The following is a 20,625-nucleotide window of genomic DNA, read 5'->3' as shown; positions in this document are numbered from 1 at the left end:
GATTTTCTTCTTTTTCTTTCTCCTCACAGCTCAGAATTTATTTTTCTTATGTGGAACAGTTTAGTCACTTCTTTTGTCATCTAAATCATGATGCCCAAAGTTTTTGTGCCCAGGGTTCATAATACTCATAATACCCAGGATAATTTGTTAATCAGACAGATATTGACTGTGCTGGGAAATTATATAATGTTCTTCATTTAACAGATATTAATTGAGTACCTACTTCTGGGTGCTGGGAACCAAGACAGACAGAACCAAAACAGACAAAAATCCCTACTTATATATGGTTTACATTTTAGTAAGGGGAAAAGCTATTGTAGTCACTAATTATGGTTTTAGATAGAATTTCTTTCTCTTTTGCTACAGTGGCATGGGTTGGATTTTTGTGACAACAGAGAGTATAATTACACGTTTATGATTTTAAATAAAGGGTGAGCAGAGCCCAGATTCCATTTCAATTTTTTTGTAAAAAGAACCATAAGAGATAATTAGAATGTATTACATTTATCCTTTTCTCCCTATTACTAGAATAGGAGATTTCAACCTAGAATACACTTTTCAGAGTTCTAAAATGTTTACTTGAGCCAGTTGTAGGCTTTCTGTTGCAGGAGATATGTTTTAATATTGTTACAGATTTATTTTATACATAAGGATTGATGAAGTTACTGGAAGAAATTCCCCTTGGGTAGCAGCTAATGCTGCCTTATCCAGGAAGAGGATGAAGGAAGTGAAAATAATAAACAGTGCTCTCAAAAATTTTCTTTAGCTTAGGAAATAGACAAGACTTTACTTTGCCCTAATTCACATAGTGCTATGGCTTAGAAGATTTACTTTTCTCTTGCAAGGTATATAATGACCAGTGGCAGAACAATGGAATCTACAAAGGAATTCTTCACAAAGCACAAGTACTTTGGTTTAAAAAAAGAGAATGTAATCTTTTTTCAGCAGGGAATGCTGCCTGCTATGAGTTTTGATGGGAAAATTATTTTGGAAGAGAAGAACAAGGTTTCTATGGCTCCAGGTTTGTAACCATTCTTATTTAATGGTGACTAGAAGTGGTAGTAACACAACTCATTAAATTGTTTTTTTGAAGTACGGTTGATTTACGATATGTAGCTCTTTAAGTTTTGATATATATTTTTAATACGGTGATTTGGATGTTAAAAGTTAATATTTTAATTATTTTTAAATTTGGCAATGATTAAAAAAAATGGAAATGCCCATGGGTGAAATGGGTATGCTTTTATACTTCTGTGGATGTCTGCTCTTGAGAGCAATTTGAGCAGCATTCAGAGTATTTATTCTCTTTACCCAGTATTTTATATACAGTATTGTTCATGGCTACATTGTTTATTGTAGTGAAAAATTGGAAACCATCTGCTGCTTAAAAAATAAGAGGCTAGATTATAGTTTACCTGTAGCATTAATTCTTAAACAGTATTGAAATAATTGTGTGGAGATATTAATTGACAAAGCGAAATAGTTTCAGTAGGTTAAGTAAGAGAATGAGAAATACAGAGCTACATGCACAGTTGTAGTTTGCTAATGGCATCCTAGGATTGGGCAGTGTGTTGCCTGTGTAGCCACATATAGTGACCATAAGTATGATCCCACTATAATATAAAGTAAATGTGTCAACAGATTCTCATCTATGTGAAGCTCTTCTTGAAGGAGAGGCTGAAAGGAAATAAAAGCAGTATTTACAGTGGTGCTCTGCAGGTGTAGGCTTTTATTTCATCTCAACTCTTTTCTCCCCCCCCCCACTCAATTCTTTTTAATTAATGGAAGAGTTTACTATTTTTAGCTTTGTTTTGTGAAGTTGTCTAATTTTTTGTCATTTAAGCTGTAGCTGAGGTTGTTGATGGAAGAAGTACATTAAAGCAGCACTAAAAATAGATGGGGAAAGAAGAGGCTTTTGCATATATTTAGTTTAAATCACCATAGACCTTCATATTAATCTGGTTTCTTAACGAATCATTTGGTATCAATACTCATGTATTTTTATTTTTGAGATGGATGAAATTGTCAGTGTTGGGGCTATAAATACAGAGCTAACTTGAATCATACAAATAAAACTTGAAATGTTATAAAAAAAATATTGCCTGTTAAAGAATTTTATGTTTCACAATATATTATAGGCCAAATTGTTAAAAGGGCTGAGTTAAAAAGAAAAGTATGTTCTTTGGAGTTGCCTAGCCCCACATTAATAATGTTATTATACTTACGCTAAATTACCTTCAAAATCATGTAGTATAACTTTTTGACACCTGAATCCTTCCTTATGGACATTCAGTTTTCTTGGCCCTGTAATGTAAAACTGGTTTTCAGAGATCTTCATCCCAGTTGAGAAACATTAAACAATCTTTGGGTTACCGTCACACTGAGTTTTGGTGTGCTACTAACAGGCTATTTTGTTTCCCAGATGGGAATGGTGGTCTTTATCGGGCTCTTGCAGCCCAGAATATTGTGGAGGATATGGAGCAAAGAGGCATTTGGAGCATTCATGTCTATTGTGTTGACAACATATTAGTAAAAGTGGCAGACCCACGGTTCATTGGATTTTGCATTCAGAAAGGAGCAGACTGTGGAGCAAAGGTAATGCCTTTCGCAACTATAATGAGGCTTTAAGTGGTCTTTCTCTTGTCAGTATATACATTCCAGGAGTCAAACTAGATTTATTAGGGTGATTTGGATATTTTAGAACCATTCATCTTCTAAAGTAACTAAACTGTCCCGCACCCACTTTTTTTCTTAAATTGGCAACATTTGATTCTAGACGTAATGATGTATGCTTAGTCCATCACAAGTAAGAGTTTAAAATATACGAGGATGATTTGTAAGTACCTGGGAAAGTGAATGGTCACCACTAGGCCTGGGATGGGCTTATTAATATCAAGTTGTTGGATTCATTAATATCAAGTTGTATTTGATCAGATTAACCCAGTTTCTTCCTATGACAAAGTTACTGGAGTAGTAGGTAAAGGAAATATGGTAGAAATAGCAGATGTAGACTTCAGTAAGGCATTTGACAGGGTAACTCATGATAGTCTTGTGAATAAGATGGAAATATGCAGATAGGGGATAAGGACAATTAACGAGATTAAATAACTGCATGAATGACCACAAACATACTGATATTGAGACAGAGGGAGGTTTGTAATGCCATATAATACAGCTGTCCTTGGCATAGTTCTTTTCCATAGTTCCTTGGTTGCATAGATGATAATATAAGAGACTTGCCTTTATGATATGAAAGACCTTAATAACACTTTGGAAGATTTGAAAATATTAATGTAAATATTACTTTCCTGGAAATCTGTAAAGGTATCAGTTCTCACAGAATTAAAGTATAACACAATCCTGATCGAAGTCCTAGTGAGACTATTTTGGGGACATTCGACAAAATGATTGTAAAGTTTAGAATAAATAAATAAAGTTTAGATTGTAAAGATGACCGGGAAAATGTTGAAAAAAATGCTGATAAGGAAGGAAGAGGGTTGAAGACAATCTATCAGATATTAAAATGGGTTGTAAATAAAATAACTAGGAGTGTAGTACTGAAACCAGAATAGAATGACAGGTTAATGGAACAGATCAGTCAGAAACAAACTCACGTAAAGATGGCATTTCAACTCATTGGGGGGAAATGAGTGGGACAACTGGATAAAAATAAAGTAAGATGTCTCCCTCAGAGCTCATACCAAAATCAATTTCAAAGGCATTACCAAGTAAAAAAACCATAAAGATGATAGAAGAAAATTTAGAATAATTTTATTTATTTTTATTTTTTTATTTGAGTTTAGTTGATTTACAGTGTTGTGTTAGAATGATTTTATAATCAACATGAAGGGAAGACCTATTTCCCAGAAGCAAAAACCGTATAGGCTTCTGACAAAAACAAATTAAACTACATATAAATTTTAAATATATGAATTTAAAAAGAAGAGCTGCCATAAGAGACTTATCATATCCTTGGTTGGAAATTTTCTATTATAAAGATGTAATTTCTCTCCAAATTAATCTACAAATCTAATGCAAAGTCACAGAAGCTGAAGTCTTAAATTTACTAGTACAAGTTTTGAGAGAATAAGCTGGTAGACCTAAGAAGACGACTCCTGACTCTGAAAGTAAAGGGTTGGTTTAGTTCATTGATTGAAGACCTCTATCCATTTCAGTACTCTATGAGTATCTGTGCTGTATTGTAAATAGCTACTAAACTGTAATAGAAATAGTGCATTGGATTTTAATTACGTAGCTACTAAGCTTTAAAAAAACAAAACAAAACTGTATTTCTGACTTTGTTCCACTTGGTGTCACTCTTCTTTCTAAAATGGAAACTTAAAATTTTACTGCTCTGAGCTTCAGAATCAATTTAAATTCTAAATGATTAGAGAATGTTGAACCTGGGAGGGACCTCAGAGATCATCTGTCTGGTCAACCCCTTTGATCTCAGAAATGGACACTCTGAGTTCCAGTACTAAATAAGTTCCAGGCTCAAGGTCCTTCATCACATTAGCAGAGGCAGGATTAGAACTGTTTCCCAACTCTTAGTTTTAGTATTATATCACATTTATAAAGCCAAATTCTTTAGATTAATTATGTTTTTGCTGGCAGCTCAAAAAACGTTGAATTGGTGTGCCAACTTTTATGAGTATATTAATCATACAGGGATGTAAATATAACCATTCTCTCTTCTCCATTTCCCCTGGGTCCTCTAGGACAAATCCTGTCTCAGTCTTCCTGCTTAGTTCTGTGTCTGGCATATAATGTAATAGTCACTCAATGAATGCATAAATACATATTCAAATGGAACTGAAATATTACGAGACTGGTATATGTTAAAAACTTTTAGAAATAGTAGAAACCATTTATGTAATCTGTCCTCCCACACTTTTAATTTAAAAAAATCAAGATGTTAAAGTATATTTTTAAAAACACCTAAATTAGGGAGTGATTCATAGTGTGTAGTAGAATTCTATGCAGGGAATTCTTTTTTAATTCTTTAATAGGCTCCTGTCTTGGTGAATTAAGTATTTTTTATGGAGTGAGAGCCTTGAGAAAAGACTTAGTGGAGTGGTTTACAAAAGTTCATAGCTGAGAGAGTAGGAATGATTGTTAATTAAAGATAATTTTAGGGCTTCCCTGGTGGCACAGAGGTTAAGAATCCACCTGCTGATGCAGGGGACATGGGTTTGATCCCTGGTCTGGGAAGATCCCACATGCCGTGGAGCAACTAAGCCTGTGTGCCACAACTACTGAGCCTGAGCTCTAGAGCCTGCAAGCCACAAATACTGAAGCCCGCGTGCCACAACTACTGAAGCTTGCGTGCCTAGAGCCTGTGCTCTGCAGCAAGAGAAGCCATGGCAATGAGAAGCCCACATACCGCAACAGAGAGTAGTCCCCGCTCACCGCAACTAGAGAAAGCCCACGTGCAGCAATGAAGACCCAGTGTAGCCAAAAATAAATAAATACATAAATTAAATTTAAAAAAGAAAGAAAAAAATTCCTTTAAAAAATGTTTAAAAAAAGAAAAGATAATTTTGTAAAGCAGTTGCAGTAACTTTGAGGTTGAAGTGTTACTTTGAACTCAGCTTTTCAGGATTTAACTTGTAGGAAATCAAGAGACCTCTTAATTTTATGCTGTAAATCTTTTCTGTAGAATGTAAACTGACTTCCAACTTCATGTACTTTACAAATGCTTTCTTTTGTAATCTGGACTTTTATAGTATTTGGAGGTTCATAGTTGTTATAAAAGTAAACCTTTTACTGGCAGATTAACACTTGGGAAGTAAAGTGTGAATATGCTTATTTTTATTTTCCATGGCTGGTTAGGAGTAGGGTTGTATAGAAGTGATTGGAAAACAAACCTCGTGTGTGTGTGTGTGTGTGTGTGTGTGTGTGTTTTAATGGGAATGGGAGGAATCTATTCCAGATTCCCTGTCTACTGAGATACCTACTGTAGAGAATGTGAAGTGATAGACTAGAATTGCAAATAGGTCCATGATTGGTTTAAATAATTTTGCTGTATGTTTCCCTCCAGTTTAATCCACTTCTGTGGTAGAAGGTTTCTTTTCATTGAATACTGTACTCCTTTCAGGGCAGCAAACAATGAAACTACACAGCAGGCCTACGTATCCAGTAGCCCAGCCTCACTGAGCTACACTCAGTGCCTATATCTCTAATTGCTGTGTAAACTAAGTGCTCAATACTGGCTTTAGTTGTCTGGAAGGGACTGCCACTGGCTGTATTTATTTTAAGAGATCAGTTGCTGAAGAAAATCTTTAATTTTATTGATATAATTTCATGTATGGTTTGGATAGACTTTTCAAAGTGGGGACAGATTTTTCAAAATACTCTGGAATATGCTGAATTGTTAATCGAACAGGGCAAAAATAGTATCTTCATATATTTTAATTGTTTGATTCTTCTGCTGGATATTCATCTCATCTGAGGCTTGGGTTTTCTATTAGTGCATTGCATACAGTTGTTTCATAATTTTATTCTAAACACTTAATTTAGGTCAGTGATATATGCTTAGGGTAGTGGGGTATCAGAATCACCTGTGAGGTTTTTTAAAATTACATACTCTTATGTTTTCCCTCTGATTTTGACCAAATACTTTTCTCTCAGCTCCCTGATCATCCTAGAGTCTTTGCTAGATTATCAAATCACTGGTTTTCAGACTTTTTAAAAAAGCATAGAACCTCTTACTTCAAACAAAACCTAGCCTGCAAAACATAAATATGAGTGGGCTTTTCTGACTGAAGTTGGAGTGGAACCCTGTGACCTGCCCGCTCTAACCCTCCTGCCTCCTAGCCAAGTCCCTGAAACAAGGAATTTGCTGTATTCATGAATGAAAATAAAGAAACACCATTTTCAAATGAAATATTGATTTGTGCAAAATGAGAAGCAAAATGCCTTCTCTTGTTTTGAGAATCTCAGAGAGATTTTGTTTCATTTATTCTCAAAGTAGTTGAGTGTGGTTAAGGATAAATTCAGTAATAAAAACATATTCGGGGGGACGTAGACTCCTCATTTAGTTATTCCCAGTCCAGTGTGATTTCTTCTGGGCCCTATGTGTATGATGGAATTTCTACTGTACAGTTTAGTTAGATGATAAATAGGAGGGAGATAATTTACCTCTTCTCACAGAGATGATTATCTAAAGATTCCTCTTGACTTAATACCTTAAAGATAAAGTAAGTGAAATTGTAAATGTGATCTTGGAAAATGATAGATCTCCATGCAGCACCCGATTAAATTTCTTTCTCTACTGTTGTCTTCCTTTGGTGGGCAGGTGGTCGAGAAAACGAACCCTACAGAACCAGTTGGAGTGGTTTGCCGAGTGGATGGAGTATACCAGGTGGTGGAATATAGTGAGATTTCTCTGTCTACGGCTCAAAAACGAAGCTCAGATGGACGACTGCTGTTCAATGCGGGGAACATTGCCAACCATTTCTTCACTGTACCGTTTCTGAGAGATGTTGTCAAGTATGGGCAAGATGGGGGCTTTAAAAATTTTTTATTTATTGTTAATCCGAAGCTAAGTCACTTGAGAAGTAGGAAGAAACTTCAAGTCCATATCGTACATGATTCATCTTCCTTTCTGATGAGCATCTTTATCAAATGGAAGTTTACCTGACATTGTAGTTGTTTTTAGTACGATATATCATCGAGTGCAAATTTGTAGTAGCCCATTCTCCTCAGTGCGTTAACTGGAGTCCAAAGCAGTTCTCCCTCTTCTTCTCTTACTTCCCTCCCTCCAACTGTGCTAGGTTCTGGAGAAGCAAAGAATAAGAAAGGGAATACCCTCTCTCTACCACAACTGGAAACCTTAAAAAATACAGATGTCTACCCTACATCTACTGAATCAGAATTTCTGGAGGTCGATGCAGACATCTGTTTTTTTTTTTTTTTTTTTTTTTTTTTGAGGTACGCGGGCCTCTCACTGTTGTGGCCTCTCCCATTGCGGAGCACAGGCTCCGGATGAGCAGGCTCAGCGGCCATGGCTCATGCGCCCAGCCACTCCGCGGCATGTGGGATCCTCCCGGACTGGAGCACGAACCCGTGTCCCCTGCATCGGCAGGCGGACTCTCAACCACTGCGCCACCAGGGAAGCCCACACCAGATTTTTAAATGAAGGACATTCTCAATATCTGATTCTTCACTTGATTGCTTTTTAGACATTTAAGATGACTACTTCTTAAAAAGTTACTCAGCTTTACTCTTTTTTTTTTTTTTTTAACATCTTTACTGGAGTATAATTGCTTTACACTGTTGTGTTAGTTTCTGCTGTATAACAAAGTGAATCAGCTATGTGCATATGTATATCCCCATTTCCCCTCCCTCTTGTGTCTCCCTCCACCCTCCTTATCCCACCCCTCTAGGTGGTCACAAAGCACCGAGCTGATCTGCCTGTGCTATGCAGCTGCTTCCCACTAGCTATCTATTTTACATTTGGTAGTGTATATATGTCCATGCCACTCTCTCACTTCGTCCCAGCTTACCCTTCACCCTCCCCGTGTCCTCAAGTCCATTCCGTATGTCTCTGTCTTTATTCCTGTCCTGCCCTTTGGTTCATCAGAACCTTTTTTTTAGATTCCATATATATGTGTTAGCATATGATATTTGTTTTTCTCTTTCTGACTTAATTCGCTCTGTATGACAGACTCTAGGTCCATCCACCTCACTACAAATAATTCAATTTCGTTTCTTCTTATGGCTGAGTAATATTCCATTGTATATTTGTGCCACATATTCTTTATCCATTCATCTGTCGAAGGACACTTAGGTTGCTTCCATGTCCTGGCTATTGTAAATAGTGCTGCAATGAACATTGTGGTACAAGACTCTTTTTGAATTATGGTTTTCTTAGGGTATATGGCCGCTAGTGGGATTGCTGGGTCATATGGTAGTTCTATTTTTAGTTTTTTAAGGAACCTCCATACTGTTCTCCATAATGGCTGTATCAGTTTACATTCCACCAACAATGCAAGAGGGTTCCCTTTTCTCTACACCCTCTCCAGCATTTATTGTTTGTAGATTTTTTGATGATGGCCATTCTGACCTGTGTGAGGTGATACCTCATTGTAGTTTTGATTTGCATTTATCTAATGATTAGTGATGTTGAGCATCTTTTCATGTGTTTGTTGGCAATCTGTTTATCTGTTTTGGAGAAATGTCTATTTAGGTCTTCTGCCCATTTTTGGATTGGGTTGTTTGGTTTTCTGATATTGAGCTGCATGAGCTGCTTGTATATTTTGGAGATTAATCCTTTGTCAGTTGCTTCGTTTGCAAATATTTTCTCCCATTCTGAGGGTTGTCTTTTCATCTTGTTTGTAGTTTCCTTTGCTTTTAAGTTTCATTAGATCCCATTTGTTTGTTTTTATTTCCATTTCTCTAGGAGGTGGGTCAAAAAGGATCTTGCTGTGACTTATGTCATAGAGTGTCCTGTCTATGTTTTCCTCTAAGAGTTTGATAGTGTCTGGCCTTACATTTAGGTCTTTAATCCATTTGGAGTTTATTTTTGTGTAAGGAAGTGTTCTAATTTCATTCTTTTACATGTAGCTGTCCAGTTTTCCCAGCACCACTTATTGAAGAGGCTGTCTTTTCTCCATTGTATTCTCTTGCCTCCTTTATCAAAGATAAGGTGACCATAGGTACGTGGGTCTATCTCTGGGCTTTCTATACTGTTCCACTGATCTATATTTCTATTTTTGTGCCAGTACCATACTGCCTTGATTACTGTAGCTTAGTAGTATAGTCTGAGGCTCAGGAGGCTGATTCCTCCAGCTCTGTTTTTCTTTCTCAAGATTGCTTTGGCTATTCGGGGTCTTTTGTGTTTCCATACAAATTGTGAAATTTTTTGTTTAGTTCTGTGAAAAATGCGGTTGGTAGTTTGATAGGGATTGCATTGAATCTGTAGATTGCTTTGGGTAGTATAGCCATTTTCACAATGCTCATTCTTCCAATCCAAGAACTCGGTATATCTCTCCATCTGTTTGTATCATCTTTAATTTCTTTCATCAGTGTCTTATAGTTTTCTGTATATAGGTCTTTTGTCTCCTTAGGTAGGTTTATTCCTAGGTATTTTATTCTTTTTGTTGCAGTGGTAAATGGGAGTGTTTCCTTAATTTTTCATCATTAGTGTATAGGAATGCAAGAGATTTCTGTGCATTAATTTTGTATCCTGCTACTCTACCATATTCATTTATTAGCTCTAGTAGTTTTTTGGTAGCATCTTTAGGATTCTCTACGTATAGTATCATGTCATCTGCAAACAGTGACAGTTTTACTTCTTCTTTTCTGATTTGGATTCCTTTTACTTCTTTTTCTTCTCTGATTGCTGTGGCTAAAACTTCCAATACTATGTTGAATAATAGTGGTGAGAGTGGGCAACCTTGTCTTGTTCTTGATATTAGAGGAAATGGTTTCAGTTCTTCACCACTGAGATGAAGCTGTGGATTTATCATATATGGCCTTTATTATGTTGAGGTAGGTTACCTCTGTGCCTACTTTCTGGAAAGTTTTTATCATAAATGGGTGTTGAATTTTGGCCAAAGTTTTTTCTGCATCTATTGAGATTATCATATGGTTTTTGTTCTTCAATTTGTTAATATTGTGTATCACATTGATTGATTTGTGTATATTGAAGAATCCTTGCATTCCTGGGATAAACCCCACTTGATCATGGTGTATGATCCTTTTAATGTGCTGTTGGATTCTGTTTGCTGGTATTTTGTTGAGGATTTTTGCATCTATGTTCATCAGTGATATTGGCCTGTAGTTTTCCTTTTTTGTGATATCTGTTTCTGGTTTGGGTATCAGGGTGATGGTGACCTCATAGAATGAGTTTGGGAGTATTCCTCCCTCCACTGTATTTTGGAGGAGTTTGAGAAGGGTAGGTGTTAGCTCTTCTCTAAGTGTTTGGTGGAATTCACTTGTGAAGCCATCCTGTCCTGGGCTTTTGTTAATTGGAAGACTTTTAATCACAGTGTTAATTTCAGTGCTTGTGATTTTTGGTCTGTTTATATTTTCTATTTCTTCCTGGTTCAGTCTCAGAAGGTTGTGCTTTACTTAGGATTTGTCCATTTCTTCCAGGTTGTCTATTTTATTGGCATATAATTGCTTGTATTAATCTCTCATGATCCTTTGTGTTTCCTCAGTGTCAGTTGTTATTTTCCTTTTTCATTTCTAATTCTGTTGATTTTAGTTTTCTCCCTTTTTTCTTGATGAGTCTGGCTAATGGTTTATCAATTTTGTTTATCTTCTCAAAGGATCATTTTTTAGTTTTATTGATCTTTGCTGTTGTTTCCTTCATTTCTTTTTCATTTATTTCTGATCTGATCTTTATGATTTCTTTCCTTCTGTTAACTTTGGGTTTTTTTGTTCTTCTTCTATTGCTTTAGGTATAGGGTTAGGCTGTTTATTTGAGATTTTTCTTGTTTCTTGAGGTAGGACTGTATTGCTATAAACTTCCCTCTTAGGACTGCTTTTGCTGCATCCCATAGGTTTTTGGGTTGTTATCTTTTCATTGTCATTTGTTTCTAGGTAGTTTTTGATTTTGCCTTTGACGTCTTCAGTGATCCCTTGGTTATTTAGTAGTGTATTGTTTAGCTTCCATGTGTTTGTATTTTTTTACAGTTTTTTTCCTGTAATTGATATCTAGTCTCATAGCATTGTTGTTGGAAAAGATTCTTGATATGATTTCAATTTTCTTAAGTTTACCAAGGCTTGTTTTGTAACCAAGATATGGTCTATCCTGGAGAATGTTCCATGAGCACTTGAGAAGAAAGCGTATTCTGTTGTTTTTGGATGGAATGTCGTATAAATATCAGTCATGTCCGTCTTGTTCGGTGTGTCATTTAAAGCTTGTGTTTCCTTATTTTTTTTTCATTTTGGATGATCTGTCCATTGGTGAAAGTGCAGTGTTAACGTCCCCTACTATTATTGTGTTACAGTCGATTTCCCCTTTTATGGCTGTTAGCATTTGCCTTATGTACTGAGGTGCTCCTATGTTGGGTGCATAAATATTTACCGTTGTTATATCTTCTTCTTGGATTGATCCCTTGATCATTATGTAGTGTCCTTCTCTGTCTTTTGTAATAGTCTTTAAAGTCTGTTTTGTCTGATATGAGAATTGCTACTCCAGCTTTCTTTTGATTTCCATTTTCAGGTTTACTTTAGAATTTCAACTCCAGTCCCCAAATATTTCCCATTCCACTATGCTTTTTGTAGCTGTGTTATAAATTCATCCAAAGTAATTATAAATACTCATCTTTCCATCTAACACTTGATGGTATCTCAGTTGGGAAAGTTGGGGCGAAGAGTGGAACATTTTATAAAAGACGTGGAAATCATGGGAGAGATGTTGGTGTGAGCTGTGTGTGTATTTTTTTATTTTGGAGATCATGATTTGATTTTTTTTTTAATTTAAGGAAATGAATAGGGAAATCTATTCATTTAATATTTAAACATGAACTGAAATTTAACAAATGCTTTTCCCTTTGAAATCTTAGTACTCATTGTTGGTGCGTTTGCTCCTGAGTATGATTATCAGATTCTCTGGCATTTTAAATTTGGAAAGTGATTTTGTTTTTTTTTTTCTTTTCCTACTTAGTATTTATGAACCTCAGTTGCAGCACCATGTGGCTCAAAAGAAGATTCCATATGTGGATTCCCAGGGGCAGTTAATTAAGCCAGACAAACCAAATGGAATAAAGATGGAAAAATTTGTCTTTGACATCTTCCAGTTTGCAAAGTATGTTTCGAATAGCATCAGTAAGATTAAGTATGTCTTGAAACGTTGCCCTTTACTCTTCTAGGCAGAACACTCTTTTCAGAAAACAGTTGACAGCATATATGTCAGTTATGGCATTTTGATTGTGAGTGTATAGTTTTGACTCATTATCATCCTCTAGTGTGAAACCACCAATCCAAGAATATGGTTTGAGTTGCCTGTGAGTACTTTTTTAAAAATTTCAATTAGTTTATTATCTGACTCTCCTGCAAAATTGTTAAAGTCACTTATTTTGGCTGAGAGACAGAAAAGGTTGAGATAGAGAATTGGCCCATTTTGTGTTTAGGATGTCTTATTGATCTGAGTAAATGTTTCAGTGAACATGTTTTTATCTTATATAGCTCTCTGTTAAAGATCACATTGATGTTGAGATTTGTGTCTCAGAATTTGACCAATATGAAAATGCAGAAGAGTAATCTTCCTATATACGTTTCTAAATCATCCTTTTTGCCTGTTTTTTTTGTTCCAGAATAGGTACTAATATGATCTTTTTGTATTAAGATTTCTAATCTGACTTAAGATGAAGTATTTTATTGTTGGGGTTGGAAATAATTTTTCATTTTGCAGAGAGAAGGGAATTACAACTTTATTTCATCCAGGGATGAACATTATTTCTTTCAGCATTCGTTTGAAATTGGATTAAGAGAGACTGTAATTGAAGACCAAAGGCTTAGCTATATAGAGAGGAGTCAGAAGCTGTGTGCACAGTTTTATTTCATAATAAAGCAGTGTTTGTATGGTTCTACTCTAGGAAGTTTGTGGTGTATGAAGTATTACGGGAAGATGAGTTTTCCCCACTGAAGAATGCAGACAGTCAGAACGGGAAGGACAACCCCACTACTGCAAGGCATGCTTTGATGTCCCTCCATCATTGCTGGGTCCTCAATGCCGGGGGCCACTTCATAGATGAAAATGGCTCTCGCCTCCCAGCAATTCCACGGTAGGTTGATGCCTTTTCTCTTTTGTGTGTATGCTTCCTGGGCTTCTCCTCTTGGACTTCTTTTTCCTCTATCTCTGATGTATTCCTAGAACTTAAAAAAAAGCAAAGTATTGATGTGGGTAGATCCTGATGTGAAGTAATGAAGACTTGGCCTGTTACAAAGAGAACAATAGCTTTACTTCCCCTTAAAGAGGAATCTTCTAAAACTCTTGGTTTTTTGGATGCCTCTCTACTGTGTCAGTGAACTGACTCCTACTGAGTGATGGTCAGAAGGTAATTCTTCTGGTGTGCCCCATGGTTAAAGTCCATCAGAGGCCACTATGCCACAGCGCAAGAGGATTGATTTTTGCTGCCCATATATCTGTGGCCTCACTTAAGTGCTATCTACGAGCCCCTGCCCTCCAACCCTCAAAAGACCTGCCACCCACAGGCTGCCTATGAGACATAGGCGTACTTCAGTTCTCACCATGGCACTTTCAGATTGCTGAGGGAGGTGCCAGGAAGGGATGTGCATGCTACTTACATTCACTGATACTCAAACTTTGGAAACGTTTTAGGATTTTAGAATTAAAAAAAAAAAAAAAAAGAAGATCCTTGGAGCTATTCAAATGTGAGATAAAGTAAGTTACGTCTTATGTTTTTTGATAAAACCTCTTTTGGCACCTAGAATTTCCCCTTTCTAAATCATTCGATGTTTCTATACTTTTGTAAAAAACATTCTGCCGTATAATTTATATTCTTAAGGGATAAAAAAGATTGTTTGTTTGCACAAAAGCGCTAGAATGCCTTGGTAAAGGTTAGAACACTGGGCATTGGAACTTACTGGTCCATAACTGTGTTTTTACAAGAAGGAGCAGTAGTAGACTGTCTCGCAGTCCAAGGCTACTTTCAGGCTCTGTCTTGTCAACAGGCTTGCTCTGTGCCATGTCATATTGTCCTCATGCTTCATCTTTGACCATTGAGATTTTTTTTTCGTTTTTTTTACCCCCTCAGATCTCCTTTGCCAAGTTTATAATTTACCATAACTACATGCCTTTCAGTCAAGTATATTTTGCAGTTCCACTTCATTTTTATTGTTTGGTATGTTTCCTTTCCCATTAATGCTTATTTGTTCCTACATAGCAGTGCTACAAATGGAAAGTCAGAGACCATCACAGCTGATGTCAATCACAAGTAAATATACCAGCCTGCCTGCAGTGCATGGTGATGGGGCTGTGCTTCCCTCCATACTAACTGGCATTGTAGTTTAGTGCTCTCTGCCTTTTGGTGGTCTGGGGTGGGGGGAGTGGATGATTGAAGCTTTGGTGGGGGTACTGCTTATTTGGTGGCAGGTATCTCACTGGATGACACTAACTCAGAATCTCAGTGCATGCTGGAAATGGGGAGCATGCTTTTCTAAAGAATTTGACCATAGGTATTTGAGCCTGTAGTGACAAGTTAACAAGTAAAAGATAAAATCTAGAGCAGGTTACAGGCCAGGGAGAACAAATTTGGATCCCAGCGTACCCCTTTTAGCATAAGCTAGATAAAAATAACATTCTGCAGATGTGTCTTATCAAATTGGATATATGCTGTCAGTATAAAGGCTAACTGCTCCTGACATATTTGATGGCTCTTAACGTGGAGAAAACTGTTCTTTTGATTTATTCTCATAGTAACAGCTCCATTTTTCGTCTCTCTGTGTTAATTTTAGTCAGTTATTTCCTGCTCCTAAAGAAAGTGTCTTTTTGTCTTAATGGTTGATAATTTTTAGCTAGAAGTAGCATGTATCCTCTCTTGTTTGGGTACTGACAGAGTTTGAAAAAGCCATTATCTTTATAGCTAAAGAGACAGCTTTGTATTCTTATTACACTTTAACAGTAATAAGGTTTAGTTTGAATTTTAAGTTTTTAAGATAATTTGGGAAATGTGTACATAGCCAAGGATCTGGAGATGGGGGTTTTCTCAGAAATAGAGTGGCAATGATGTCAGTTTCATCTGTATGTTTTTTCCTGCCTGTGCCACTCATCTTTGCCCTGTAGAGACAAGTCCCTGTGAGTGTCATTGTTTCTGGGATGTGGCCCTGGAGACAAGGAAGTGGACTCACAGAGCTGGCTAGTTTCTTATAGCAGCCATAGCTAACTATTGCCCTTCATGCCATGGCAGCTGGGACGCAGTGCCCTTTGTCATTTTCTGTCCCATCCATCGTCTTTAATATGTGGAAGCAACCTGCTTTTACAATTAAAAAAATAAATTTTTGGCCCTAAATTTCCTTCTGATTGAACCACAGCTTTTAACCTGTTAAGTGAAACAACTTCTTAATTATACAACCGAAAACAACATCCAGCTATCTCAGTTAAGATACAAAAAGTTTTAAACATTATTTAGTTCTTGTTTGGGTTCTTTTATCTCACACTCCCCCCATCCCAATTTACTTCATTTTAACCATTTGTTGAATAGTTAAACTGAAATCAAAGTTTGGCCCCAAATGAGATCATGGAATTAGAAATAGGTCCTGCTGAAATTCTTAGCATTAAAGGATGCCCTCATAGAGTAGAAAAGATTACTTAAAAATGAGAGATGGAAAGAAAGTATTTTTTATAAAAGAGGGAAGAAACAGCTTGGAGGTATTCTGAAAGAATGGAAGCAAGGATGCTGAATTTTGACAAAATGACATTATTTTTATTTTTTACCTGAATACCTACTCAACAGTGTTAGCTACCAGAAGGATGCTTGGCTAAAGAATTAGGGAACAGGGCTGTTGGGGGCTGATTTGCCTATCTCCTGAGATTTTACATTTGGTGACGGGAGCTCCTCTCTTTTCTCCTCTCGGGCATCCAACTTTCTTAGTTTTTTTTGGTATCTTTGTGGTACTAGAAGGGAAGTTATATTCAGGTCGGCTGTGTGTTCCTCCGGTTCAAAAACACCTTCAGTTCCTGGCACACCAAATCCTTTAGGGGTTCAGGTGGGGCTGGGTTATATACATCTTATCAATGGAATGGGTCCTCATTTTCCCATTTGGTTTTATAGGACTCCAAGCTGCCCCAGAGGGTCTGGACCAGATCTCTTGAGCTCTTTTGATAGAATCTGATACATACCTACATCTCTGGCTGGAGAGATATGTGCTCCATCTTTTAGTTCATCTTTTACCTGAATTAGTCTGCCATCCATCTACCCTCATAGTTCGTTTATTCATTCAGCCAGCAAGCGTTTGTAGGCCTGCACACAGACCTTCAGGTACTGTTAGTATCCCAGGTGCTGAAGTAGCTTACACAAGAGAAATAAGTCATTTCTTACAGCCTACTGGGAGATTCAAAATGCACATACATAAAAGTTAAGTAACATCATCAGGCAGTATGTGTTAAATGTGTGGTATAAATAATTATTACCCTAGGAGGCAGTGACTTATCACATGTCTAATAAATTTATTTATTTTTTTATAAATAACTGAATGAGAGCAATCACTATGAAATGCATTGGTTAAAGGAAGGTTGGGGCTTGAGTTATGTCTTGGAGGGTGGGTATGATTTGGATAGTTAAAGGGACCATAGCTGAGAATGACTTGGAATAATCTAAAGTGCATGTGTCTGGGCTGGTTTGAGTGGGAAGTAGCAGGACAAGTGAGTTGGAGTAGGGTATAGAGTGCCTTGAAGGCGCACTAAATGGTTCTGTTGACAGAAAGATTGGTTGTGGCTAACCTCAGAAGCCCTCTGATTTTATTGACTCCACCAAAGTTAGTGACTTTAAGCATATTAAAAGCACTGTTTATTGACTTTTGTGTTACGTAATTTAGAAACTCAGGATCGCAGGTGGCTGTAAATGTTAGAACGTGATCTAGAGGAAGCAAGTGGTGACTTTGGCCTTGCCTTCACGTGGGTGCATTCTGCCATAGCTCTTAAAAAAGGGACCTTGGTGAAAGTAACCGAGAAGCACCTTGAAACATTGAATAAATCAGCTCAGCTTATCTAGGAGATTTGGGCTGTACTGGGAAATAATTTAACTGACGCTTTAGTCCAATGGAATTTTCTGTAATGAAGGAAATGTTCTGTATCTGTGCTGTCCAATTTGGTAGTCATTAGCCATTTATGGCTACAGAACACTTGAAGTGTGGTTATTATGACTGACGGACTGAATTTTAAATTTTTAATTAATTTTTAAAATTTTAATTAATCTAAGTTTAAATAACCATATGTGGCTTGTGGCCACTGTCTTGGACAGTGCAGCTTAGAATGTTGGTCAACATTAGTACGTAACATGCAAGGCTGTGGCAGGGGTTAAAATCAAATACGAAGGATTCAAAATGCCTCGCAGTGAGCCTGGAACACAGTGCGTACTCAGTAACTAGTCCCTTGTCTATGAACTTAAAATTTGGAAATGATAAAAAATGATATGTACATTAGGGGGTAAGTGTATCAATGTTGGCGAAGTACTTTGAAGAGCTACTGGTGATTACCCCAGATAGTGTCTTTTGGACCATGATGATTTCATGTTAACTTACTCCTCAGGGAATTAAGTGATCATGAAGGTAGGACCTGCTCTATTTGTTTAGGAGAATTTTGTTATCTGCAGGTTTCTCAGAGGGAAATTATGGCCTGTATCTTCGCTCTGGCAAGTAACATGGGAAGCAGAATCTTTACCATGTCTGATTTTTTTTCTTAGCTTGAAGGATGCCAATGATGTACCAATACAATGTGAAATCTCTCCTCTTATCTCCTATGCTGGAGAAGTAAGTTTGCTTTTTGCTTTTTTCCCTATTCTTTTAGAAGTAGGATTGTGATATTGTTTTATGTTGAAGTAGAGTTGTCCTTAGAGAAGATACATCATTTTCCAGTGGCCCTGCCCTGAGGAGCTCGTCCTGGGAATGAGAAACCTTCTCTTCGAGAGTTCCTGTTATGGCTTTGCATCTATCCATTAGTTGCCATGAACAGAATGTTTAATGTTTACTTCATTTCACCTACACATTGAAATGCAATGGGCTTTTAAAAAATAAGCCTTGTTTTTTAGGTAAATTGTCTGTCATTTTTTAGTGTGATGTAATTTTTCCTTTCAGTGGGTCTGTTTTGTTCATATGCTTAGTACTTTCACCTTTAAGACTGGGGGATGTAGGGACCCCTTTATTCTAATATGTAATATTTTTTTCTGGAGCTCCTTGTCAGATTGTTCACTTCTAGCATCAGAAACAGCCACCTTGCTTAGAATGTTAACTCTACTAAGTGATGATTATAAGGAAGAATGATTATCATCTTATTAACTTTAAAACGTTTATTATAATCAGAATAACTTTCCCTCTTTTTGTTGTTTGTTTTATGCTTCCATAAATAGGTCATTAAGCCCAGTTTAAAAAGTATACTAAGTAGATTTTTTATTGACTTGTAAATTCTGTATCTCAACCCAAATCATTATTATAGCCATTAAGTCCAGCATTACATGACTAGTGTCCACCAATTTTCTAACTGTGTTTCATTTCAACCCTTCTTGTAGGGACTAGAAAGTTATGTGGCAGATAAAGAATTCCACGCACCTTTAATCATTGATGAGAATGGAGTCCATGAGCTGGTGAAGAATGGTATATGAGCCAGATACCAAGTTCCACCACAATAAGAATAGCTTTTATTTTTGATAGACCGACTGTGAACCTACAGGACCTCTCCTGGAATACTCAGTTTTCAATATCCACAGGCTTTCATTTTAATTGTTGAACTCTCGTAACTACTACATATTCCCCAAGATCCAGATGACTGAACTTCAGAAAGTGTTTTTATGATTCTCAACTGATTGAAGGTCTTATTTATATTTTTCAATTGTATCCTTTTTTTTCCAAGCTAAGGAACACATTGGCCATCTAGGAAATTTCCTACAGCTTACGTGTAGTCAGGGTGTTCAACATCACTTTACTTGGAGCTGGCAGCGTTTGTTTTTGAAGCTGTACAGAGTAATAATATGTTGTTGTACATGTTGAAAGGTTTCTATGGTACTAAAAGTTTGTTTTATTTTATCAAAAATTAAATTTTTTTAAGAAAATGATTGGACAATAAAATGAACTTTTCTTCTTGTCTCTGGAGTGTCATTTGTACCTTGTACCCAATTTTCCATTGGGAAAATGTGAATCTTTGGAGAAACTTTGAGATAATGCAAAAAATCAAATTGATACCTCTGTGACTGCAATCTTCTAGTTTTTTTTTATGAATATCTAATTTTGAACTTTATCCTCCTATCACTTTATAATAGTGGCCCTCAACCAGAGATGGTTTTGCCTTCCTCCAAGGGACGTTTGGCAATGTGTAGAGACATTTTTTTTTTTTTTTTTTTTTTTTGCGGTACGCGGGCCTCTCACTGTTGTGGCCTCTCCCGTTGTGGAGCACAGGCTCCGGACGCGCAGACTCAGCGGCCATGACTCACGGGCCCAGCCGCTCCGCGGCATGTGGGATCTTCCCGGACCGGGGCACGAACCCACGCCCCCTGCATCGGCAGGTGAACTCTCAACCACTGCGCCACCAGGGAAGCCCTAGTGACATTTTTTGTTGTCATAACTGAGAGGGTGGGATAGTAGAACTGGCATCTAATGAATAGAGACCAGGAATATTGCTACCCAGCCTGCAATGCACAGGACAACCACCTATAAACAAGAATTATCTGACCCATACTGTAAAGGCTGAAAAACCTTGTATATCATTGGCTATCCTCTTTTGCCCAAATATTTGGTGGCACTTGGGATTTCAAAAGAATATAATTCCTGCATTTCCCCAGGTGAGTTAATCACTACTATTCCAGTTCTGTTCTGTTGTTTTCAGCTAGAGGATTAAAAAGACAAAGGTGGTTTTTGGACTTCCCTGGTGGTCCGGTGGCTAAGACTCCACGCTCCCAGTGCAGCGGGCCCGGGTTCAATCCCTGATCAGGGAACTAGATC

At 37.1% G+C, this 20,625-nt stretch overlaps 1 protein-coding gene across 13 annotated transcripts in view; it reads left to right on the top strand.

Annotated features, from left to right (window-relative positions):
• Positions 1-19,773, top strand: part of UAP1 (UDP-N-acetylglucosamine pyrophosphorylase 1) — a 39,186-nt gene extending 19,413 nt beyond the window's left edge. For 4 of the 13 annotated variants that reach the window (XM_089911982.1, XM_089912011.1, XM_089911991.1 and 1 more), the window contains exons 4-12: positions 846-1,021; positions 2,423-2,595; positions 7,298-7,491; positions 12,620-12,760; positions 13,551-13,739; positions 14,297-14,359; positions 14,862-14,912; positions 18,378-18,444; positions 19,200-19,773. In XM_089911982.1, coding sequence (XP_089768108.1) covers positions 846-1,021; positions 2,423-2,595; positions 7,298-7,491; positions 12,620-12,760; positions 13,551-13,739; positions 14,297-14,359; positions 14,862-14,912; positions 18,378-18,444; positions 19,200-19,292 — 1,147 coding nt within the window. In that variant the 3' untranslated portion in view covers positions 19,293-19,773. Of the gene's footprint in view, positions 1-845; positions 1,022-2,422; positions 2,596-7,297; positions 7,492-12,619; positions 12,761-13,550; positions 13,740-14,296; positions 14,360-14,861; positions 14,913-16,748; positions 16,956-18,377; positions 18,445-19,199 lie in introns of those variants that run through there. The other 9 variants (XM_089912022.1, XM_022565553.3, XR_016393313.1 and 6 more) reach the window with 8 other exon arrangements.
• The last annotated feature ends 852 nt before the right edge of the window (positions 19,774-20,625 follow it).

Source organism: Delphinapterus leucas, chromosome 1, assembly GCF_059928025.1.
Source record: "Delphinapterus leucas isolate spDelLeu-1000000601 "Yukka" chromosome 1, BTC_Dleu_Yukka2, whole genome shotgun sequence".
Lineage (NCBI taxonomy): Eukaryota > Metazoa > Chordata > Mammalia > Artiodactyla > Monodontidae > Delphinapterus > Delphinapterus leucas.
Note: the sequence above shows the minus strand (reverse complement) of the source record. Positions and strands in the feature narration are given on the sequence as shown.